This window comes from Monodelphis domestica, chromosome 1, assembly GCF_027887165.1.
Source record: "Monodelphis domestica isolate mMonDom1 chromosome 1, mMonDom1.pri, whole genome shotgun sequence".
Lineage (NCBI taxonomy): Eukaryota > Metazoa > Chordata > Mammalia > Didelphimorphia > Didelphidae > Monodelphis > Monodelphis domestica.
Genome location: NC_077227.1, coordinates 442,790,249 through 442,810,333, shown reverse-complemented (window position 1 = coordinate 442,810,333; position 20,085 = coordinate 442,790,249). Strand labels below are relative to the sequence as shown.

Sequence of the window (20,085 nt, the reverse complement as noted above, 5' to 3'; positions counted from 1 at the left end):
AGATCCAGAGGGAATGTAAGTTAAGCACTTGAAATGACATGTTATCAAATGAATTGTCAGTGAAAAAATAACATAAAACTGTTAAGAATCTTCCATACTTAGATTACCCAATTATTCACATTCTCATACGTTCATCCTCTTTTGACTTCATCTACAGCTGTTTCAACTAAGCTTGGGGAATTTAAATAATAGTTAGAGTGTATCTTTGCATGGGAAACCTATGTATTTATGGTAATTCAGAAACAAATTGATTAGAAAGTTAAGTTTGATAAATGACTAAGGGGGAAAAGAGAAAAAGAAATAATTGTGTGGGCTATAGAGTTTTAAAAAATCTACATATTGATGATAAAATATCTCTAGGAAAAAGTGTATAAATGGATGTGAAGGCTTCATATTCAAATATAAACAAATTATATTGATCCAGAAGATAGGAGACTTCAAAAAAAGAACTTAAGAAAGGTATATACTCTTCATCTTTGACAACAAGATGAATAATAAGCATTGCTTAAAACTCTACAGCAGTTTATATATTATGGAGCAATTTCTTCATAAACAGGTTATGAGGCAAGAAGTACAAAAAGGAACTCCATTTTATAGATGAGAAAATTGATGGTTAGAGAAGAGAACAGTGAGAAAAAAGAAGTTTTTGAGTCATTTCCTCAAACCCAGATCATCTGAAATCAAGTCCTATGCTATCTACTACCAAAAAAAATGATATATTTTAATTGCAGTTTATAAAAATTCTCTGTAGTTTTTGGCAAATGTGTTTCTCTGTCCCTTAAGTCTTGTAATTGTGCTCACTTATAAAATGTATAACCTGTAAGAAGGTTCTAAAAGTTCAAATCCCAGATCTGACATTTTACCACTTGTATGACCATACATAAGTCACTTACTTTTTGGAGCCTTGGCCTTATCATCTGAAAAATGGGAACTAGGCTAGATGACATCTAAGAGTTGTTCTAAACCTACATTTGTTATTATGGTCTTATAAATAATTATATGTAAATTTTTACCTTGCAAACTTTGCCATGTTAATTAAAAATGAAAAATCTATGCAATCTAAGAATTAAGAATATGAGATAATTACTTAAATGGAAAGTGAATTGTCTATTTAGCTACTAGTAGAGAGAACCAAGGGAAAATGAAAAATAGCAGCAAATGAGAAAGAAAACTAAAAGTAATATTTTCACCACAAATTATAGGAGTACCAGTTGTGACAACAGTGTTAATTGATTCAAAATACATTCAAAGAAGCTACAAATACCATTAAAAGACATTTAGCAACTTATCATGACTAAATATGTTATCTACAGTTATAATTTCCTCTCATTTGTAAGCAGAGATTTGAAAATATTTGAAAATAAATTATAAAAGACTTAGTTTCTCTGTTATGATTGGACTTTAAAAAGATCCCAATGCCTCTGAAAAATACAAATCCAAAAAATTCAAATCAAATAAGTTTTGCATTTATCCCTGGGCATCATATAATAGTACAGCATATATCAAAGTTTGATAGCTTGAGACTTAGAAACAGAGATATAAAATCCAGATACCTATCTACTAGAAATACAAAGTTAATCTCCAACTAATGAATGAACCAGCTGTGTCTCACCCAAGAATTTTATAAACCAATTATTTGCAACTTAGTATGTATTTTCTCACAGAAACAATGGTATGGGCTCTCAGGTGGGCATGTTACAGTAATGATCTAATTTAATACCTCATTCAGCAAAAGACGTGGTTTCAAGTGATGACTTAAGTAATTACTAGCTATATGATCATTGTCAAGTTGTACTTGACCCTGCTAAAGCTTTACAGTGCAAATTGGGAATATAATACTTATATAACTAAACCTACAGTGCTGTTTGGGAAGAATTGTACTTAGAAAACTACCAATGGCTACAGAAACATGAGCTATTACTATCATCATCACAATCATGGTGTAAAAAGGAATTTTTTATTCCATTTTTAATTTAATGGGGGATCTGGAGGTCCTCTTACTATAAAGATGTGTAGGGATTAACCAGCCCACAGTGACTGGAAGTAGAAACTGTAGAGACAGGAAGGAGGAACCATAGAAACAGGAAGTGAAGTAGGAAAAGGGTATAAAAGGAGGCCAGGTCAGTTGTTTCTGTCAGTTGCTGAGAGTTAGGGCTTGCAGTTGCCGGGTAGTTGGCTGCTAGGAGTATGTTGGGTTGGTGGTTGGCGTTTAGGTGTTGGAATATTAAGGTGGGCTTGAGCTTGAGAGGGCTTTTTGGCTTTAGCCTTTAGAGGGCTTTTAGTTTGGGTTGTTAGATTTTTTTCCTTTCTTGAATTTTTTTTGGAAGGTAGCAAGTCTTCATTGACAGATCTAATTAGGATTGGATTAAACACTGATTGGGTTGGATTTGATTGGGCTGGATTGGGTTGGAACATTGTGGGCTGGTTGTATTGTGTATAGGCAGTTTTAGGTAGTAATTATAGGTAGTTATAGGATAACTAGTATAGACATAAGAAATTTTCTTTCTCTACCTCTTTCCTATATTTTTCTCCTATACTATATTCATTTTACTATCTCTATTTTAATTAAACTAAATTGTTAAAATTTTTAAGGCTGCTCTCTTATTTTGTCAAAACTCCTAATTTAACCCTTACAATAGCAATAAGGTGATCCCTATGTTAAAGAAGGCTATACATGAGAGGATAAATTGGAATGGCTTCAAATATGGGTTTAATGATAGGTTCTTCATCTGTCTCTTTGCCTGTCATCAGAGGAATAGCTTATGCTCCTTAGTTATACTTTTGGCCCACAGTTATTTTCTCCTCTGGGTCTCAATTTCATTATTAAATGAGGACTCTAGCCTAAGTTTGCTTAGGTTGCAGAGTTTGATGTAGGTTGGCAAAGAGATCACCAATAAAATCACAGACTGTGTGAAGGTTAGAGAAATATTTTCCCTGGGTCAGACCACAAAAGTGTATTCAAAACCTAATGTAACAAAATTATTTACCTTATTAAGAACATTTGCCAGACTGAATAAAATAATCATGTGGACTAAGAAGAAAGTTTCCTATTCCTTTCCTAGTGCAGAAATAGATCTAAGTACATTTTTTGATGCATGTGAAATTTATCCTTGGTACCCTCTATCTCTTTGTGGCCTTCTCACTAGTACTGCAAAGTCCAAACACTATTCTGCTGTGCTAAGAATACCCCTTATCACCACTACTAAGGGAAACTTCCAGAAGATCTCCTAATCTCTCCTCCACCCCAATTCTAGCCAAAGTGCTCTTTCCCCATAATCTACAAAACACCTCAGTAAAGCTAGGTAATGAGAAAAATATGTATTGAGACTTTTAAACTATCTCAATGTATTTGCATAACAAAATGTGACTAATTGATCCAAACAAATTTCTAATCAGAAGAATTTCAGTAATTTTTTTTATTAGACAATGTATTAGGAAGTTTTAGGAGCAGGATAATGAGAGAAACAGGTTAACCCTTCTACATATGCTAATCCCTCATCAACTCCTCTCAAAAATTTTTGCTGAAAAGTAAAAAAAAAAACAAAAGTTTTTTTCCTAAAACCATAATTTACCTCAACTGACAAGTTTTGTTTTGTTTTTTGACAAGGGGTAAACGAAAGAAAGAGGAAAAAACAGGGCATAGGTGAAGGAGGGATAGCCTTTTCCATGTTTGTATTCTTCACTAAGGATCTTTCTCTAAACTTTAGAAAAGTTTTTGGTTTTGTTGGTTTGTTTTTGTTTTGTTTTTTTTTTTACAAAGGATAACAAAAAGGTAACTGTTTAGAGTATTTCTCACCAAAGGAAACTTTTGTGAAGGCAGGGATTACTTAGTACTAGGTTCACTTTCTAAGAGTTTCCATATTACTCATCACAGGTGCTGATGTCTGTCAACTGGAAAAAAAAAAGTGGGGGGGAGCAAAAATAGTAATGTCACTCTCAAAAGATCTAATAAATTCTGTGATGAGGCAGAAAATATGCCAGCATCAGAGAGGCTCCCTCTTCCCTTAACACATTTTTCTCACACTATATCCATCTGCATCCTCAATCTTCCAAAAGGTTTTGACATGAAAACTGAGGAAAAGCAATCCCAGTATCTTCTTTCCAACTAATTGCCATCCATTCCTCCCACCCAATCACCTTAAGCTTTGCTTTTAAGAAAACTGTAGAAATAATAGGCATAAAAAAAGAAAAAGCTTCCTTGGAAGAATCATTGTAAGTACATGGGAGCTGTTGAGAACTGGATGAGCTCTTCTGCATCATGAAATTATTTCACTTGTAGAGTATTGTCACTTTGGCAGAGCATAATTGCATATATATTTTATAGATATACACATAGCTAAATTCACACACACACACACACATATACACACACATAGAGAGAGAGAGAGAAAGGGAGGGGAAGGAGAGGAAGAGAAAAAGGGAGGGAGATTAGAGGGAGGGATTGGAGTAAGGGAGAAACAGAAGATGCTTTAATTTCAAAGAAATATATACTGAGGTAAGATCCCCTATTTCCTCCTAAGGTTACAAGAGGGCAGGACCTAGTAAGACATATCAGAGTTCCCAGCTATATGATTTATAAGTGTTTTACAGAAAATTCTACACTGGCCAATGAAAACCCACCAAGCAGTTAATACAAGGGAAACAAATCTGAGAACCATATGTGAAACAATATAGTTGGGAAATTGGTTCTGAAGAAGAGTTTCCAATGGAAATTGCCATCAACTACTCCTTTGGATTTTTTTTGGTATTTATTGACAAAACAATGGTAAAATGTGTATGAAGTACTAAAATGATAAAATTGAATGCATTTGTTAACTAGCATAAGCATTTAAAAATACACTAGATCTCATTTATATTCATATTAGAGTATATGTGAGAGTGTATGAACATATGTAAATAAAATGTCTCTTATAAAGGCAGGTCCTACCTGATAAGACATAGCAGACGAAGGTGAAAAAACAGTTGTGGTCATTTTGTAATATTTAACTATTCTAATAGTGATGGTAATGCCAATATACAAGGTTTGATTCCTCTATTTTTAGATGGAAGAAACAAATTAGAATAATCAAATGAACTAAAGACAAGCTATCTGTCATTCATTTAATATTCACTAAAAAATAATTAAAGGTAAGTTGAGTATGAAACAGAAAAATTGAATTTTACTCTGAAAAATTTCAAAAATCTCATTTACCAGGCACTGATAGATACACTGAATCAAACTAATAAACATTAAATTAATCAAATACCTAAAGAGGAGGGAATATTTATTCTAAATAGGTTGCTGATAATCAAGTCATATGAATAAAATAAGCCAATTTAACCTCTTACAAAAAAGTAAAGAAAATAAAGATATTTCTTCTACTGGAAAAAAGTCAGATGGCAACACATAGATCTTTCCTAATACACTACCATCTTACAATACCTTCTCCAAAGTATTATGCTGCATTGACATTGATAATTTGACAGTTGCTACTTGCTCAATATAACTGCAACAGACCAATGAAAGAAGTTGAAGCAAGTTAGAAATTTTTTGTGCACTTGTTTCTTACTGTGTACTTTGCTATAATTGGGTTCCAGAATCTTAGTGTAAATTCAATGACTTTAATTTTGCTATACTTATATTTGACAAAGAAAATACTAAAGAATCATATTTAGTTTCAGATTTTACAGTCAAAACAAACAAAACAGGAGTCTCCTAATGGCACTAAACAATACATACTAAATTCATCAAAATATATACCAAAACTTATACTATATATGTAGAACTGTGGTGTATCCCCCCTCCCAAAAAAAAGGAAGCTCATGTATTTCAATGACAGAGGGAAAAGAGAAGGGGAAAGAGAGGGTCAACTGAGAAGGGAGAATTTTACTAAATGCATTACAACATTGTATCTTGTAGTATAAGGAAAAAGATTTCTTTAGTGGAGGCAGGAATCTAGATCTGTGCCTTCAGCAGTTTGTAGAACTCCCAGGGTGAAAATTCCCTCCACTGACACAGAGCTAAGATATTGCACAGGTCAAGTTAGACTTAGTTTTTTTTTCTGACTCTAAGACCAGCCTCCCTTCCATTCTAAGCTACAGATACTCTAATTAAATGCTCATAATAATTGTTTTTAAAACATGATTTTGATTTAAAATTTTTGCTACAGTAGGTATTTTTAAAAAATCAAAATTCTCTCAAAAAGGTCCATTGGTACCAAGCCAAGATATCCTCTGATGCTTTCAATGGTCCTTGTTAAATTGAAATTTGCAATGGAATATTTCCCTAAAATGAACATATCCTAGAAACTGTTCATGGTGTGGGGCAAGAGGAAAGTCTTTTTAACAGCTGCCTGAATTACCTTTGATTCATTTTCTATGCAAATACTACTCAGAAATGACAAAGACTAAAATGAATAAATGAACTATAACTACAAACTTCTTAAGGAAATATATTTTATCAGTAAGAAGTTATAAATCTTCATTTACATTTACAGGAAATTTTAGAGGAATAATTAGTTCACAACACTTTGCTAGTACTTGTATGGGCTCAAAGTTCAGATAAGACCTAGTCCATGTCTTCATGAGATTATGGTCTAGTAGGAAAGAAACTGAGAATATGTGAAAGATTTAAGAGGAATCAACCATAAAAATGGTTCTCATAGATTATCTTTAGTTCTTGATTTCATGAAATAAGTAATATAGTGTGAGGAAAGCTACTACAAATATGCCTTAAAACATTTTATTTAAAACTGGACATTATCCAATGCAGATCATTCTTAGGTTTTTAAATTTACCAGACTATGCAGAAAAACCTATTTTTAAGATTCTATTTTCCCATTACTACTAAATGAGTTTCCTCATGCTGGAAATCTACCAAACTCTTTTAAAAAACGAGGATGGAAAACACCAGCCAAATTTAATCCTGTTCATATATTCTTTTCAAAGATTATAATCAAAAATTGTTCTTTATATACACTTAAAATACTGTTTACAATGTTATTTTATTATTTAGTAAGGAAACATTAACTATAAACATTTAGGTGAAATTATTTGAGAATATTTATTTTCTCTTGTTTAGTTGTGATTCTTCCCCAATCTAAGACCCTTTTGTACTAATCATGCCAATGTGGTATTTTATATTCAGAAACAAGTAATTAAAATTTTTGTATATCTATACATGTGTGTAGATTATATGTAATATATGTATACATATATGTGTGTGTATTAACAAAGTGTAAGGGCCAGAAATGTAAGGGGATGGATAAGATTATTTAAGAGTATGGTCCCCAGGAATTTTTTTTTTAAACCCTTACCTTCTGTCTTGGAGTCAATACTGTGTATTGGCTCCAAGGCAGAAGAGTGGTAAGGGCTAGGCAATGGGGGTCAAGTGACTTGCCCAGGGTCACACAACTGGGAAGTGTCTGAGGCCAGATTTGAACCTAGGACCTCCCATCTCTAGGCCTAGCTCTCAATCCACTGAGCTACCCAGCTGCCCCCACTGAGCTACCCAGCTTCCCTGGTCTCCAGGAATTTCATCAATTCCAAATGATTTTTTAGCAATTTATGGTGATTTATTTACAAAAGGAACAAGTGAAAGTAAGAAAATCAGAGAGAGGATAGGATAAGATATCTAACCTAACACACTATGTATTTTGCTCTGACCCCTGGCTCAACACAGGCAGGGCTAATTATTCCTTAGCCAAAGGGGCCTCAGTCTTGAACCCAGGACTTGTAGATGAATAAAACAAGGGCTTCAGTCAGGAAGTCTCTCTCAAGAGGGGAGGCATGTCCTGAGGCTAGTCCCTTCAAAAAATCCAAGAAAGGAGTCAGCCTTTTTCACTCACTCATATGGTAGTTTAAAGGGAGAGATTTAAGAACAGTCTCACCAAAACCAAGGTCTCAGGTCCAGTAAGCAGATTCTTCACCAGCCTCCAACTTCAACTCAGAACTCTGAAGAACATAGAAGTCCTCACAGGAAGTTGTAACTCTTTTTAAAGACGCTTCTTTGCATCACTTCCTGTGCCTTCCTCTACTTTTTATGTGGACAAATTATAGTCTATAGTTTTACTTAGGACTGCCTAAAGGGCAGTCAGTAGTTTATGATTCATCATCCACATACACACACGTGGGTCACAGACCTTTCCCGCTCAATTGTAAGTGTGCTGTATACACTTCTGGTGATTAAATCTAAAAATGGGCAGGAGAGAGTTAATCCCATCTTCACACAAAGTTCATATAAGATCTGGTCCCTATCCTCATTCACTTATGTATATATGTCAATGACATATGTATGTATGTATGTCAAACCTAAATAATCTATTCAAACATCAACTCAAGTAAGTTTTCAAAGGCACCACAGCAACTTTTTCAAAATTTTCAAAGTTGGCATGTTTCACAATTACCTCAAAAGTATTCATTATTTTTAATTTTTTTTAAGTTTACATTTATATAAAACTTGACTTTTTTCTCACTACAACCTTATGAGTAAGATGAAGCAAATCATCTCAATGTTATAGGCCAGGACCCAGAGCAGTGACATAACTTACCCAATGTCCCATATCTAGTAACAGAATTAGATCTTGAAAATAGCCAAAACCTTTCCCAGATTTCCTCATCAATATTCTTCTTAAAGCTAAAACCACTTGTCTTTTGAATTACTATATGTATGGTACTCAAGTATGTTGATCAGGCTAATTTTGAATGTTCATCTGTTTTATAGTTTGACCAGAATGATATTAAAGAACCTTGAACTTGGTATCAGAAGATATAGGTTCTAGTTCTACCTCTGCTACTAAATTGCTATGTGATTTTGATAGTCATCTGCCTTCTCTGGAACTTAAATGCCTTTTCATTTTCTTTTCTTTTTTTGTTTAAACCCTTATTTTCTGCCTAATGGATTCTAAGGCAGAAGAATGGTGAATGTTAGGCAACTGAAGTTAAGTGACTTCCCTATGGTCACACTGATAGAAATATCTATAGATTTGACCTTAGTTCCCCTAGGCCTGGCACCCAAACCACCATGCTTCCTAGCTGCCCCTCTCAAATTCTTTTCTGTAAAATGAGGATAACTTTTGTACCATTTTCTTCATGGGTTTTTCATGAGGGAAGAAAAGTTACCAATATTTGAACCATAAGAATACTAAACTAAACTAGATAATCTCTAAGGTGTTTTCCAATCAGTTACAATTCTATTACTACCTGATAATGTTCTTAGTATTTTTTCCCCTCAGCACTGCCACTCACTGAGCTACCATTTTATTTAGAATAACCTAAATTGTAAATATAACAAAGAAAGTTTTGGAAAGATCAGCTAACTAAAATACTATTGGTAGAACTATGAACTGGTCCAACCACTCTGGAAAGTAATGTTGAATTATACTTAAAAAAAAAAAAAGATAAAATACCCATATTCTTTATCTGAAACATCTCACTGTTAGCAAGTAGGTCAATGACACAAAGGTCCTAGATGCACCAAAATATGCATCGTAGTACTAAATACTAGCAGAGATTTAGAAACAAAGTAGCTGACCTGAAATTGGAGAATGCCTATAGAGATTACATTGAAATATTACTAAGCTTTAAGAAATGATAACTGTAAAGAATTCAGAGAAGCATGACATTATGTGTACTGATGCACAATGGATTAAAGCAGAACCAGGAAAAATATATACAACTGCAACAATGTAAAAATGAAGACAACAATAAAAAGAACCTGAATGCTATGTAATTATAAGTAAGTTTATTTTTGTTGAAGAAATAACTTCCCTCCCTTCACCGTAGATGTAGAGGACTTTGGGTATGCAGAATTGTAAATATTGACAGACTCAATTGATGAAATGCTTAGTTTTATGGAACTGCTTTTCTGTTTATATAGGTATATATATATATATATAGATAGATAGATATACAAACACATATACATATACACTGTTACAAGGAATGGCTCAGGGAGTAGGTGATGGAAGAGGGATATATTTGGAAATGAAGATGATATAAAAATAAATCATTTCAATGAGAAAATTTTTAAAAGTAAAGAAAGTTGGATGTTGAAAGACTTAAGATAAAGTCAAGGTTATACATTTTGAGGATCTCATGAAAAGTCCCTTAAAATTCCTGATGATTAAATCTCATATTGGCACTATTTATTTTAAAAAGGAAAAACAAAAGAAAATGATAATTGGTCAAATAATAACTACAATTCAAATATGAGCTTAATAAAAGCTAAAATACTCCATTTATTTCCAAAAGAAAAATAAAACAAAAGTGGAAATATCTTGTAAAAATCAATCTTGAAAAATAAAGGTATTTAAGATACCAAATAATCCCTTTTGGGTCCACAGACTTACCAGACCTTAAGAAAACACAGCCAGAGTTGGTTGTTGCAGCATCTGAAGCATCCATTTCAAATCGCTCCCTCTAATCATTTATGTCGCAGGCTAAACTACAGCAATTTTCAAATTGGTTTAGTAAAGATTAGATGCAATTAGTATTAAATTGTGTAAAAGCAATATTAGTAGTTATTAATATGCAGTATACAAAAAGGATAATTTAGGGTTATATTTTCTCTAAAATTTGCTATTTCCTTATTCTTTGGTTTAATAAAAATTACTCTTAGTTATAGAGGTAAGTTTAGAATAGGAGTTCTTATCCTTAGGTTTGCAACTTCATTTTTAAAAAATATTTTGATAACTATATTTCAATATAATTGGTTATCTTTGTAACCTTAAAACATTTTATTTTCTGCATTGAAAACATTATTCTGAAAAGGGGTCCATAGGTTTATCAGACTAACAAAGGGTTCCATGACATACAAAAATAACGTTACCTCTAGTTCTCTATATGGAGTTTTTGTTACACTATTATGTAGTTTGTATGTTTGTTTTACTTTAGTACATTTTATGTAAGGGTAAGTTCAGACCAGATTTTAAGTCAAATCCTTTGTATAGTATTTAAAAAAAATTTTTTTAAACCCTTACCTTCTGTCTTAGTATCAATTCTATGACAGAAGAGTGGCAAGGGTTAAACAAAGGAGGTTAAGGGTTTCCCAGGTTACCAGAGCTAGGAAGTATTTGGAGCCAGATATTAATTAACCCAGATCCTTCTGACTCCAGGCCTGGCACTCTATCCACTGTGCTACCTAGCTGCCCCTATGATATTCTTTTAAAAATTAATTTCTTTGTGTTAATGTAAAACAAAAAGTAAACTTTCCCAGAGTATCTTTATTCTAAAAATAGCATCTAGGCCTAAGAAAGGAATTTTACAACTTAAAATAATTAGTGCTCTGGATGACAATGTAAAATTGCATGTTTCTGATTTTTTTTTTATTTACAAAACAAGTATTAATACTGACATTCTGGATATTAAGTTGTCTGGATGTAACAACTGTTGTCCACATCAGTTTAGTATCTGAAAAGAGGGGTTCTGAATTGAAGAAATGTATCCTTAATATTTTTTATGAACCAATTGGAATTTTCAGTTACTCATATGATATGCATTTCAGAAGAAATAGTGAAAAGAATGGAGAAAGGGGAAATACTATGCTTAGAGAAAAGAGGAACTGTTGCAAAAATATATGATCAGGTAGTATTCATTCTCCTGTAAGGAAGCTCCAGTTACTTTCTTTGTCCAGTTACAATTCAAATGATACTTCTTATATTCTAGATAACTACATTGTAACTCTTCAATTCTCCTATTTCATATTACAAGGTACTTAGTACTAAAAGTACAAATAAAAACTGTATTATGTGCATATTTCAAGTGATAATTTCTGAAATGTACTAGCTTGAAAAATTTCTCTCAAAATCACACTTTTAAAGATTTTTGCAATGTAACTTTCATCAAAGAAATTCAGCAAAATTATTTTTTTGTCAGCAAAAGATGGCTGAATTTCTCCTGCTGTAATTTCTGAAAATAGGTCCTTTTCCCCATACTATGCCATAGGTGCACAGTGTACAGATAACAACTTTTAAAAATAAAGCCCAGAGTGCAATAGTGGTAAGACCAAGAGATAAGTAAACCATCTCTCAGAATCAGTATACATAATGTAGTTCCAACAAAACTATAGGGAATTTTATTTTTTTTTAATTATGTGTCCTGGAATTTATGCTAGCATTTTATATCATAATAATAATCATCATGATTATTAACTTATTTTAGTCAGCTAATAAAGAGAAGTTTGAAGGTAAATAGGTTAGCCTATCACCTTTCATTTTATAACTTTTGCCTGCAATTAAACCATATTAATTTGGTTAAGAAATTATAAAAGCTGTAATTCTAGCTCTAAGAGGTTCCATACCAGTGCTTTTCACCAATGTTAACTTTAATATAGTGACTTTAAAATTTGAGTAAATCATCTCAGGACACTTTGAACATTATAACTGCCTGAATGTTTATTTAAATGAGCTTCAGATTTAGAAGCAATAATTAGGAATGAAATGACTAAAAACTACAGATTTTTCTTGACTTTAATAAAATCATATAAATACCAGGCTCAAGAACTGTTTGAATGTGAAATTTCTAGGAAAACTGGATATTATTAGCAACAGACCCAGATCAAGGTAAAGAGAATAAATACTTAAGGGACCTTGCAACCTCAAGGAATGGTCTCATTCTCCAACCTAGAAGTGAAATAAAGGGTGATTTCACTCCCTCAGTATGAGCTGACAAGTGATGTGGGGAAATAGATCCTAAAATGGTCCAACTCTGAGCTCTCTAGAAATAACATTGGTCATGATTTAAAACCCCTTTTCTTTGGGTCACACAACTCTTAGGAAAGGAAGGTGAAGTTTGTAAAGAGGCTAAAATTTTGCTTTTTTATTTCCAGTGATAATGGCAGCAGACTGGTTTTTAGAGGAACATGGACCAGAAATGAAGAAATATTATTTCTTATTGTCTCTCCCATTAGATGGTGAGTTTCTTGAAGGTAGGGGTGCCTTTTTTTCCCCTTCCTTTGTATCCCCCGCGTTTAGCATAGCAGTTGGAATATAGTAGGCACCTAATAAATGCTAGTTTACTTTAAAAGATAGAGGACAGCTCATAACTAAGAACTAGAGTGGTGACCTTATTTGTTGGAAGTGGATCAGGATAGTAAGCAACTTTATTTCTAACATCAGAGTAAGGGTCTGAAAGCTGGAGACGCTCAGGGGCAGAAAGGTCAGGGGCAACTTTATTTAGGGTAGTGCCCTATACAATTTCCAGGGGACCTCAAGCTACTCCTAAATGGACCAGATGGAAAGAGGAGAATCTTTTTTAGTAAAAGAGGGGAGCCACTTCCCAATTTCAGGGAGGGAAAAGGGAAAGAAAACAAAAGTTTGATCTGCAGGGATGGAGGGGGGGCATGTAAGCAGTAATCCTATTTTTTAAATTAGAGCTGTGGCTTGATTTTAGGTGGGTGAAGAGAAACACAGGGGACAAACATTTCTAAAAGTGGAGTTATCAGCAAATTTGAAACAAGAAACTTGTTCCTTAAGAATTCGATTTCAAAACCATGGGGTAGGATGGGGTGGGGTAAATTTATCTCTAAAAATGGGACTATCAGCTGATTTAGGAGGGAAGTGGGGAGAGAAATCGGGCAAACTGATTTCTTAAAGATGGAACTGTCATCTGATTTCAAGAAGCTTAAAAGACATAAGGAACAAATTAATTTCTAAAAACGCGGCCATGGGGGCGGGGAGGGGAAGTAGAGACACACCAGGGACAAACGTTTCTAAACAATGCTGCTTTCACCTGATTTGGGAGTGCTGAAAAGAGACAAGGGGGAAGAGGGGTTCAACATTTCTAACTGTGTGGCCATCAGATGATTTCGAGAGAGTGACACAACAGGTAAACTTATTTCTAAAAATGAGGCCATTGCTTGATTTCGGGGGAAGCTGAAAGAACTTATTTCTAAAAATAGGGCTGCCACCTGATAGGGAGCCGAAGGCTCTGGAGGCACCCAAGCAGATGCTGCGCGCTGCTCCCTGGGACGCAGAGGCCAAACTTATTTCCAAGAACGGGGCTGCCCGCGTGCCAAACCTGAACGCTTAGAGCGGGCCCTCCGCTCCAGGACCTTCCAGCTGACGTCAGCCATGAGCCCCTTCGCCCCAGTCATAGCCACCGCGGCCGCCGCTACCGCTGCTGGGAACTGCCGCCGCCGCCACTGCTTTCACTGCCACCTGGGTCAAAACGTCCCGGTTTGCCCCCGCCCAGCGACCCGGGTTCACGCCCCAAGGTAGCCCCTCCGCGCATGCCCCGCCTCCGGGACCCGCCCCCGGGTCCCGCCAGCCCCGCCCCCGCCTTCGTACGACACTGTCGCAAAGGGGGCCCCTCCCGGAAGTGGTTTGGACCGGCTTCTCCTACCCTGGGAAACCCTCTTGGAGCGGTCGGAGTAGTACCGAGCTCTCCGAACTGGGGACAGCGGAGACGGGGGCGCAGCGTTGTGACGCTGCTTCCGGTGGAGCTGGGGTTAGACGCTTGGCGGCTGCCGGGAGAAGCTCCCAGGGCCTGGGCCGGCACCAGGGCTGGACTCGGGGTCTGGGATTTGGGCAGGAAGTACTGACAGTTTGGGGAGGACCAGCCGCCAGTACGGCTGAGCGATGGCAGCGGCGGCCGCGGGCCGGCTTCTGGGCACCTGGGCGCTGCTGGCCCAGCTCCTGGGACTGGGACTCCTGGGCCCCGACTCAGCCAGGGCCCTGCACAACGTCACGGCCGAACTGTTTGGCTCTGAGGCCTGGGGGACCGTTGCCGCCTTTGGGGACTTCAACTCGGACAAGCAGACGGACCTATTCGTGCTGCGGGAAAGTCAGTGTCGCCTCTTGACAGCTTCCCCCGCTCCCAGCCCTGTCCCACCATCCCTGTGCTGTCCCCTGACCCTCCACTTCCTTTCCCATGCCATTCCCTAATCCCTGACACCCACACCCACCCCACTCCCTCCATCCTCATGTCCTAACAGCTTCCTTTGCTGCTCCCACCCATCTCCAGAGCCCTGGCACTCACCCTTACCTCCATTCTCAGGCCCCAGTAGCACCACTCCCCTCTTCCTGATTTCCACCCATCTGTAGGACCTGACAGCCCTCCATCTTTAACCTCAGATCCTAACATCTCCCCTCCCAAGCCTGATCATAACACTTCCTCTTGATAGTTCGATTTCTTGCCTCAACTATCTCCATTCTTTTGGCATCCTGCCCCTGTCCCTACCCTTTTCCAGATATCTGAAAATCCCCATCTCCATCCTCAGGCCCCTCCCTCCCCTCCTTTACCACTCTTGTCTTATTTCCCTAACTGCACTACTTCCTGCCTCCATTTTCATCCTCCTGAGATCCCCCTCCCTGCCTCTGCCCCTCTTCTGAACCCTAACAGCCTCCCCCACCCATCTCTATACTTAGGTTCTTACAGTCTTCTTTCCTGTTTTCACCATCCTTATTCTCATTCTCTAGACAAAGCCCTACCCATCCCCCAAACACAGATAGCCTTCTAAGGTGTAGTCTCAGCCCCTGACTTGCCCCACAATCTTCATCCTTTTGATTGCAGTCTTAACAGCCTCCCCTTTCTCAGCCATCCTCAGGCCCTCTCTTTGTCCTTCTGTTCCTCCATTTCTAATTTTCAGCTTTATCTCCCACAGCTTTCTAAGAATTCTTGGGGACAGCCAGGTAGTTCAGTGGATTGAGGCCAGACTTAGAGACGGGAAGTCCTAGATTCAAGTCTGGCCTCAGACACTTCCCAGCTGAGTGACCCTGGGCAAGTCACTTAACCTCCATTGCCTAGCCCTTACTACTCTTCTGCCTTGGAACCAATATACAGTAAGGTTTTGTTGTTTTGTTTTATTTAATAAAAAAAATTTTAAAAATTCTTAATAACTTCATCTTTCCATCCATCCATAGCTCTCAATGACTCTTCTAGCCTACGATACTGCCTTCTTTGTCTCCCTCTCCCACCCCATCCAATATCAACCTTTCTCATAACTCTTTGCTCTAAAGTCTTAAAAGTCTACCTTTCCTTATGACTCCCTCACCTCCAATTTTCTGTGTCCCTATGGTTTATTGTTCTTCCCCATTGCCCAAAACCTGTGAAGCTCTGGCATCTCTTTACATTGTCCACTTCTATTCAATATATGCATTTTTAAAGGCTATTATAGTTCCTACTTCCTTTCTTCCCTCTTCTGCCAAACTCATAGTTTCCTTTTCTTCAATTTTCCCCTTAAAAACCTCCTTCAACATATACTTTCATGAGAACATATACACATGTTCAAGGATGTTAACAGCTCCCTTTTTCCTCTCAAAATCCCTATCTTCCGAAATATAATAGCTCCTTTTTTCTGTTCTTCATCCCTAGGGCATTCCTAAAATCATCTACCCTTTTCTTTGGGTTCCATTGGATAAAACAAATTGTTCTGGTGAAGAAATGCTATCATAAGGCTCTTTATGTTCTAGTTCTGGAACTATTATTGGTCCTAGTTATGTTCTTTTCAAATCCTGACTCTGTTATAAACTTGCTATGTTACTTTGGGCAAGTCATTTCTGGAGGCCACAGTTTCTTCCCCTGTAAAGTGAGGATATTGGACCATACTTTGTTTCCTTTTAGGTTCTTATTCTAAAATTCCAATAACTTATGCCCAAATTCATGTTTAAGATGCCTTTCTCCCATTCCAGCAGTCTTAAGAATGCAAAATAACCTCATTCCTATGGGACACTGATAACTTTCTACTTTTTTCCTCCTGCTGTCACAGCAATAACCATTTCTTCCTTAAAATTAACTACCACCAATTGTTCTCTTTTACCATCTATCCCCACAACTTGATGCCGAGTATTTTCTTAGTACTCTGATCTCCCCATATGTGCCTGGCTCTCACTTTCCCCTCTGCCCTGATTTTACGTACTTTTAATTTTAAGCCTATGTCAAATTTGTGGATCCTAAGAAATGTAGATACTCAACTGTCTGATCAGAATCTTTCTAAATCTTAAAAACAGATGATTTATCTGCAGAAGGGTATTTTGGTTCAAAATAAGAGAGGAAAGAAATTGGTTTCATCTGAAACCTGATAGCAGGCAGAGTAAGGTTTTCGATGACCCTCAGTGGGACTACAAACTTTCTCAGACTCCAAGCACTTTCCTTTTCACTCTATTTTTTTTGGTAGTATTAATAGAGAAATTGTTAACCATAATCCATATTTTTTAAGTTTTGCTTTATAAGCTATAGTCAGTTAATAAACATAAGAATGTATAGTTATTAAAGTTTTAAAAAGTCAATTTGTCAACTATTACTCCTTGAGTGTCTTTTTTTGTGCCCTTCACCATAGTAAGTACTTTTTTGTTCCAGATGTGATTTTCATTACTGTGAGGTAATTCCAGTGCAAAAACTCTGCCCACCAATGCATATGACAACTTGTACATTGGATATTCTGAAAAATTATATCTCATACTGAGAGAGGCTATGAATTGTCCATGACCACATAACTAGTACATATCAGAAATAAAATGTAAGTTCAGGCCTTCCTGACCTGACATCAGACTACATTTCCTACTATAAGGGAAAAAAGAAAAGATGAAGGTATGATAGCTAACTTCAAGTAGTTTAGATAAGTCTTTTTATTTGCAAGTTTTAATAGTTACCTTACTAATAATCAAATATACTAGAACCTCCTTATGACTCTGGCATAGAAAGCAGGATTAACACTTGATTTTTAATGTTTTATCCGCCTACTTTTATTGCTATGTTTTAAGAGAATGATTTGACCCCATAATACAGTAGCACAATAAGGAGTTTTAATGAATGTCTATTTAGAAATGAGCTACTCTGGCTCCTGATAGAAAATATCATCTGTTAATATTGTGTTTATATCTTTGATAAATCTTCCTTCCCATTTTTCTCTTGCTTTGAAAACTGAACAAGAAATGGGATATTCTATAAGAATCCCTATCCCATTAGAGTGGCATGGTTGTTTTAAATTTCCTTAGGTGTGTACATAAGATGGAATATGTCAGAAAAAAAAGGGAATTCAGAAGTTCAATTTTTAGAAAATAGTGTCTGAAATTTTTTTTATAAAAGTGCCAGAGTCAAGCAGTACTATTATTTATTAACCAAATGCAATTCTTCAAGGTTTCTCTAACACAATTTTCACTTCTTTTAGGAAATGATTTAATCATCTTTCTAGCAGACCAGAAGGAGCCCTATTTTAAACCCAAAGTAACACTATCCATGAAGTAAGTATGTATTTTTTTCTTCCTATAAATTGTTCTTTATTGGTAAACTGATGAATATAAAGTAATTGGTTAAACTCTATTCTACATGTTATGTGATTTTTGTCTAGCTTCAATTATGAGTTTTAAAGTTGATGTTGGGAAAAAATTCAAATTGAATTTTCAATATCATACTATTTTAGGGATTCATTCCATTTTTAAACCACCTATAATGGGCAAGACACTGGGAATGCAGACAATGAAAAACAGCAGAGGTTACATCCTTTTGGGAAGATAAACATTTACACAAGTAAATAAATGCAAGGTAATTTGAGGAGAAACCAAACACTGATAAACTAGGGGGATTAGGAGAGGCTTCCTGTATAAATTGGCAGATAATATGATCAGCAAAACAGAGACTAGACATATTCTCCAGTACCTATAAACCCTCAAAAACAAACAAATCCAAAAGAAGAATATGAGACAGAAGTGTAACAATTACAATTGTCTTTCTAAGATGAGAAAATAAAAATTCCCCAACAAGTAACCTCATCAGCCTCCACATTCCAGTAGGGTACACAGACTGACCCAACTGCTTTGCTCTGGACCCACTCAGGAATTTATCTCCTCATGAAATCTTTGTCAGCATACCTTTCCCTCCTTTACCCTAGCATTTTGCCTTAACAAACTCTTAACCAGCCATTTACACAGAAGTGAGAAATGTAGGAGCAGGGGGACTGCACTACCTTGGACACCCTTTACTTTTGGGTACCCCAAAGGAGCAAAATTCTGCCCAAAATATACTATCCAACCTCTCTTAATCCTGCAAAAAGTAGCACACACTCAGTCTTATCATAGGACTAAAGAATAGAGACAATTGAAGTAGGTGATAACTGTCATATAGGGTTAAACTAAGCTTGAGGGAAAGGGGAGACTCATCCAGGACAACCCAGACCAGTTCTTCAGAGAAGGGCCAGTAAAGAGGGCTACTGTAAAAGGAAACTGAAGTAGCTTTGATGTCCAGCCCCAAGAAGCAAATGCATTATCAAAGAACTCAGAAAGTGAACAAAAGAGAATTATATGAAAAACAAAAGAAGCAAAATGACTATAGATATCAGGAAGAAAAACATTCAGTTAAAACTTTGAGCACATGCAGATAAATCATCAGCAATTATACATACCTAAATCAGAAGGGAAGATAAATAGCAATACAACCAAAATATCACAAGTATATCTAAATAAATAGGTTAATAAATCCATGGTGGCAAGTCTCACCACAGAATCAAAAGAGAAACAAAAAATATATAAAATGTAGCAGTCAAGCTCAAAGAGAAACAGGTAGCTGCATATTGATTTAGAAAACCCCAGAATAACATTACTTGTTGTATAATATATTTATTTTGTTAAGCATTTCCAAATTTTTTAAATTCCCAATTTTTATCTGTTTCCAGTAGTTTTGCAGGTTTGACCTTTTGAGATTGACACATATGATCTAAAAGAACATATACCTTTACAAATGAAAAACATTGATATGAAATACATGTTATGTAAAGAAAATTCAGTATCATAAACTTCCAATAAGAACATAACAGTTGTTTTTAAAAAAACCTCTAAACTTCATGATGGAAGAAATGATAAAAATAAAAGAAATAAAAAGAAAATCTGCCAAGAACTTCTGAATGCAAAAAAATAACACCAATTTTAAAAATCCAAAGCTCACTTCGAGAAAAAATATATACTTCAAACTGCAAGATATGTGAGGATTAACTTCACAGTTTCACCAATAACAAACAAATCTGCAAGTAACCAGGAAAAAAAGACTTTAAAATGCAAAGGAATCCAAATGATGCAATCTACAAGAAAATACAGAAAGGAATGATATAACATTCTAAAAAAAGAAGTCAACACCAAAAAAATAGCATACCCTGCAAACCCAAATGTAATCAATTTT

At 35.9% G+C, this 20,085-nt stretch overlaps 2 protein-coding genes across 4 annotated transcripts in view; one reads left to right on the top strand and one right to left on the bottom strand.

Annotated features, from left to right (window-relative positions):
* PHKB (phosphorylase kinase regulatory subunit beta) overlaps window positions 1-14,133 on the bottom strand; it is a 256,746-nt gene extending 242,613 nt beyond the window's left edge. For 2 of the 3 annotated variants that reach the window (XM_056812255.1, XM_056812257.1), the window contains exon 1: window positions 13,996-14,133. In XM_056812255.1, coding sequence (XP_056668233.1) covers window positions 13,996-14,071 — 76 coding nt within the window. In that variant the 5' untranslated portion in view covers window positions 14,072-14,133. Of the gene's footprint in view, window positions 1-10,328; window positions 10,419-13,995 lie in introns of all 3 variants that reach the window. The other variant, XM_056812258.1, reaches the window with a different exon arrangement.
* Window positions 14,134-14,193: 60 nt separating this feature from the next.
* The window catches only part of ITFG1 (integrin alpha FG-GAP repeat containing 1), a 284,002-nt gene continuing 278,110 nt past the window's right edge, over window positions 14,194-20,085 (top strand). The window contains exons 1-2 of the mRNA XM_001370113.4: window positions 14,194-14,760; window positions 18,086-18,158. Coding sequence (XP_001370150.1) covers window positions 14,556-14,760; window positions 18,086-18,158 — 278 coding nt within the window. The 5' untranslated portion in view covers window positions 14,194-14,555. The remainder of the gene's footprint in view (window positions 14,761-18,085; window positions 18,159-20,085) is intronic.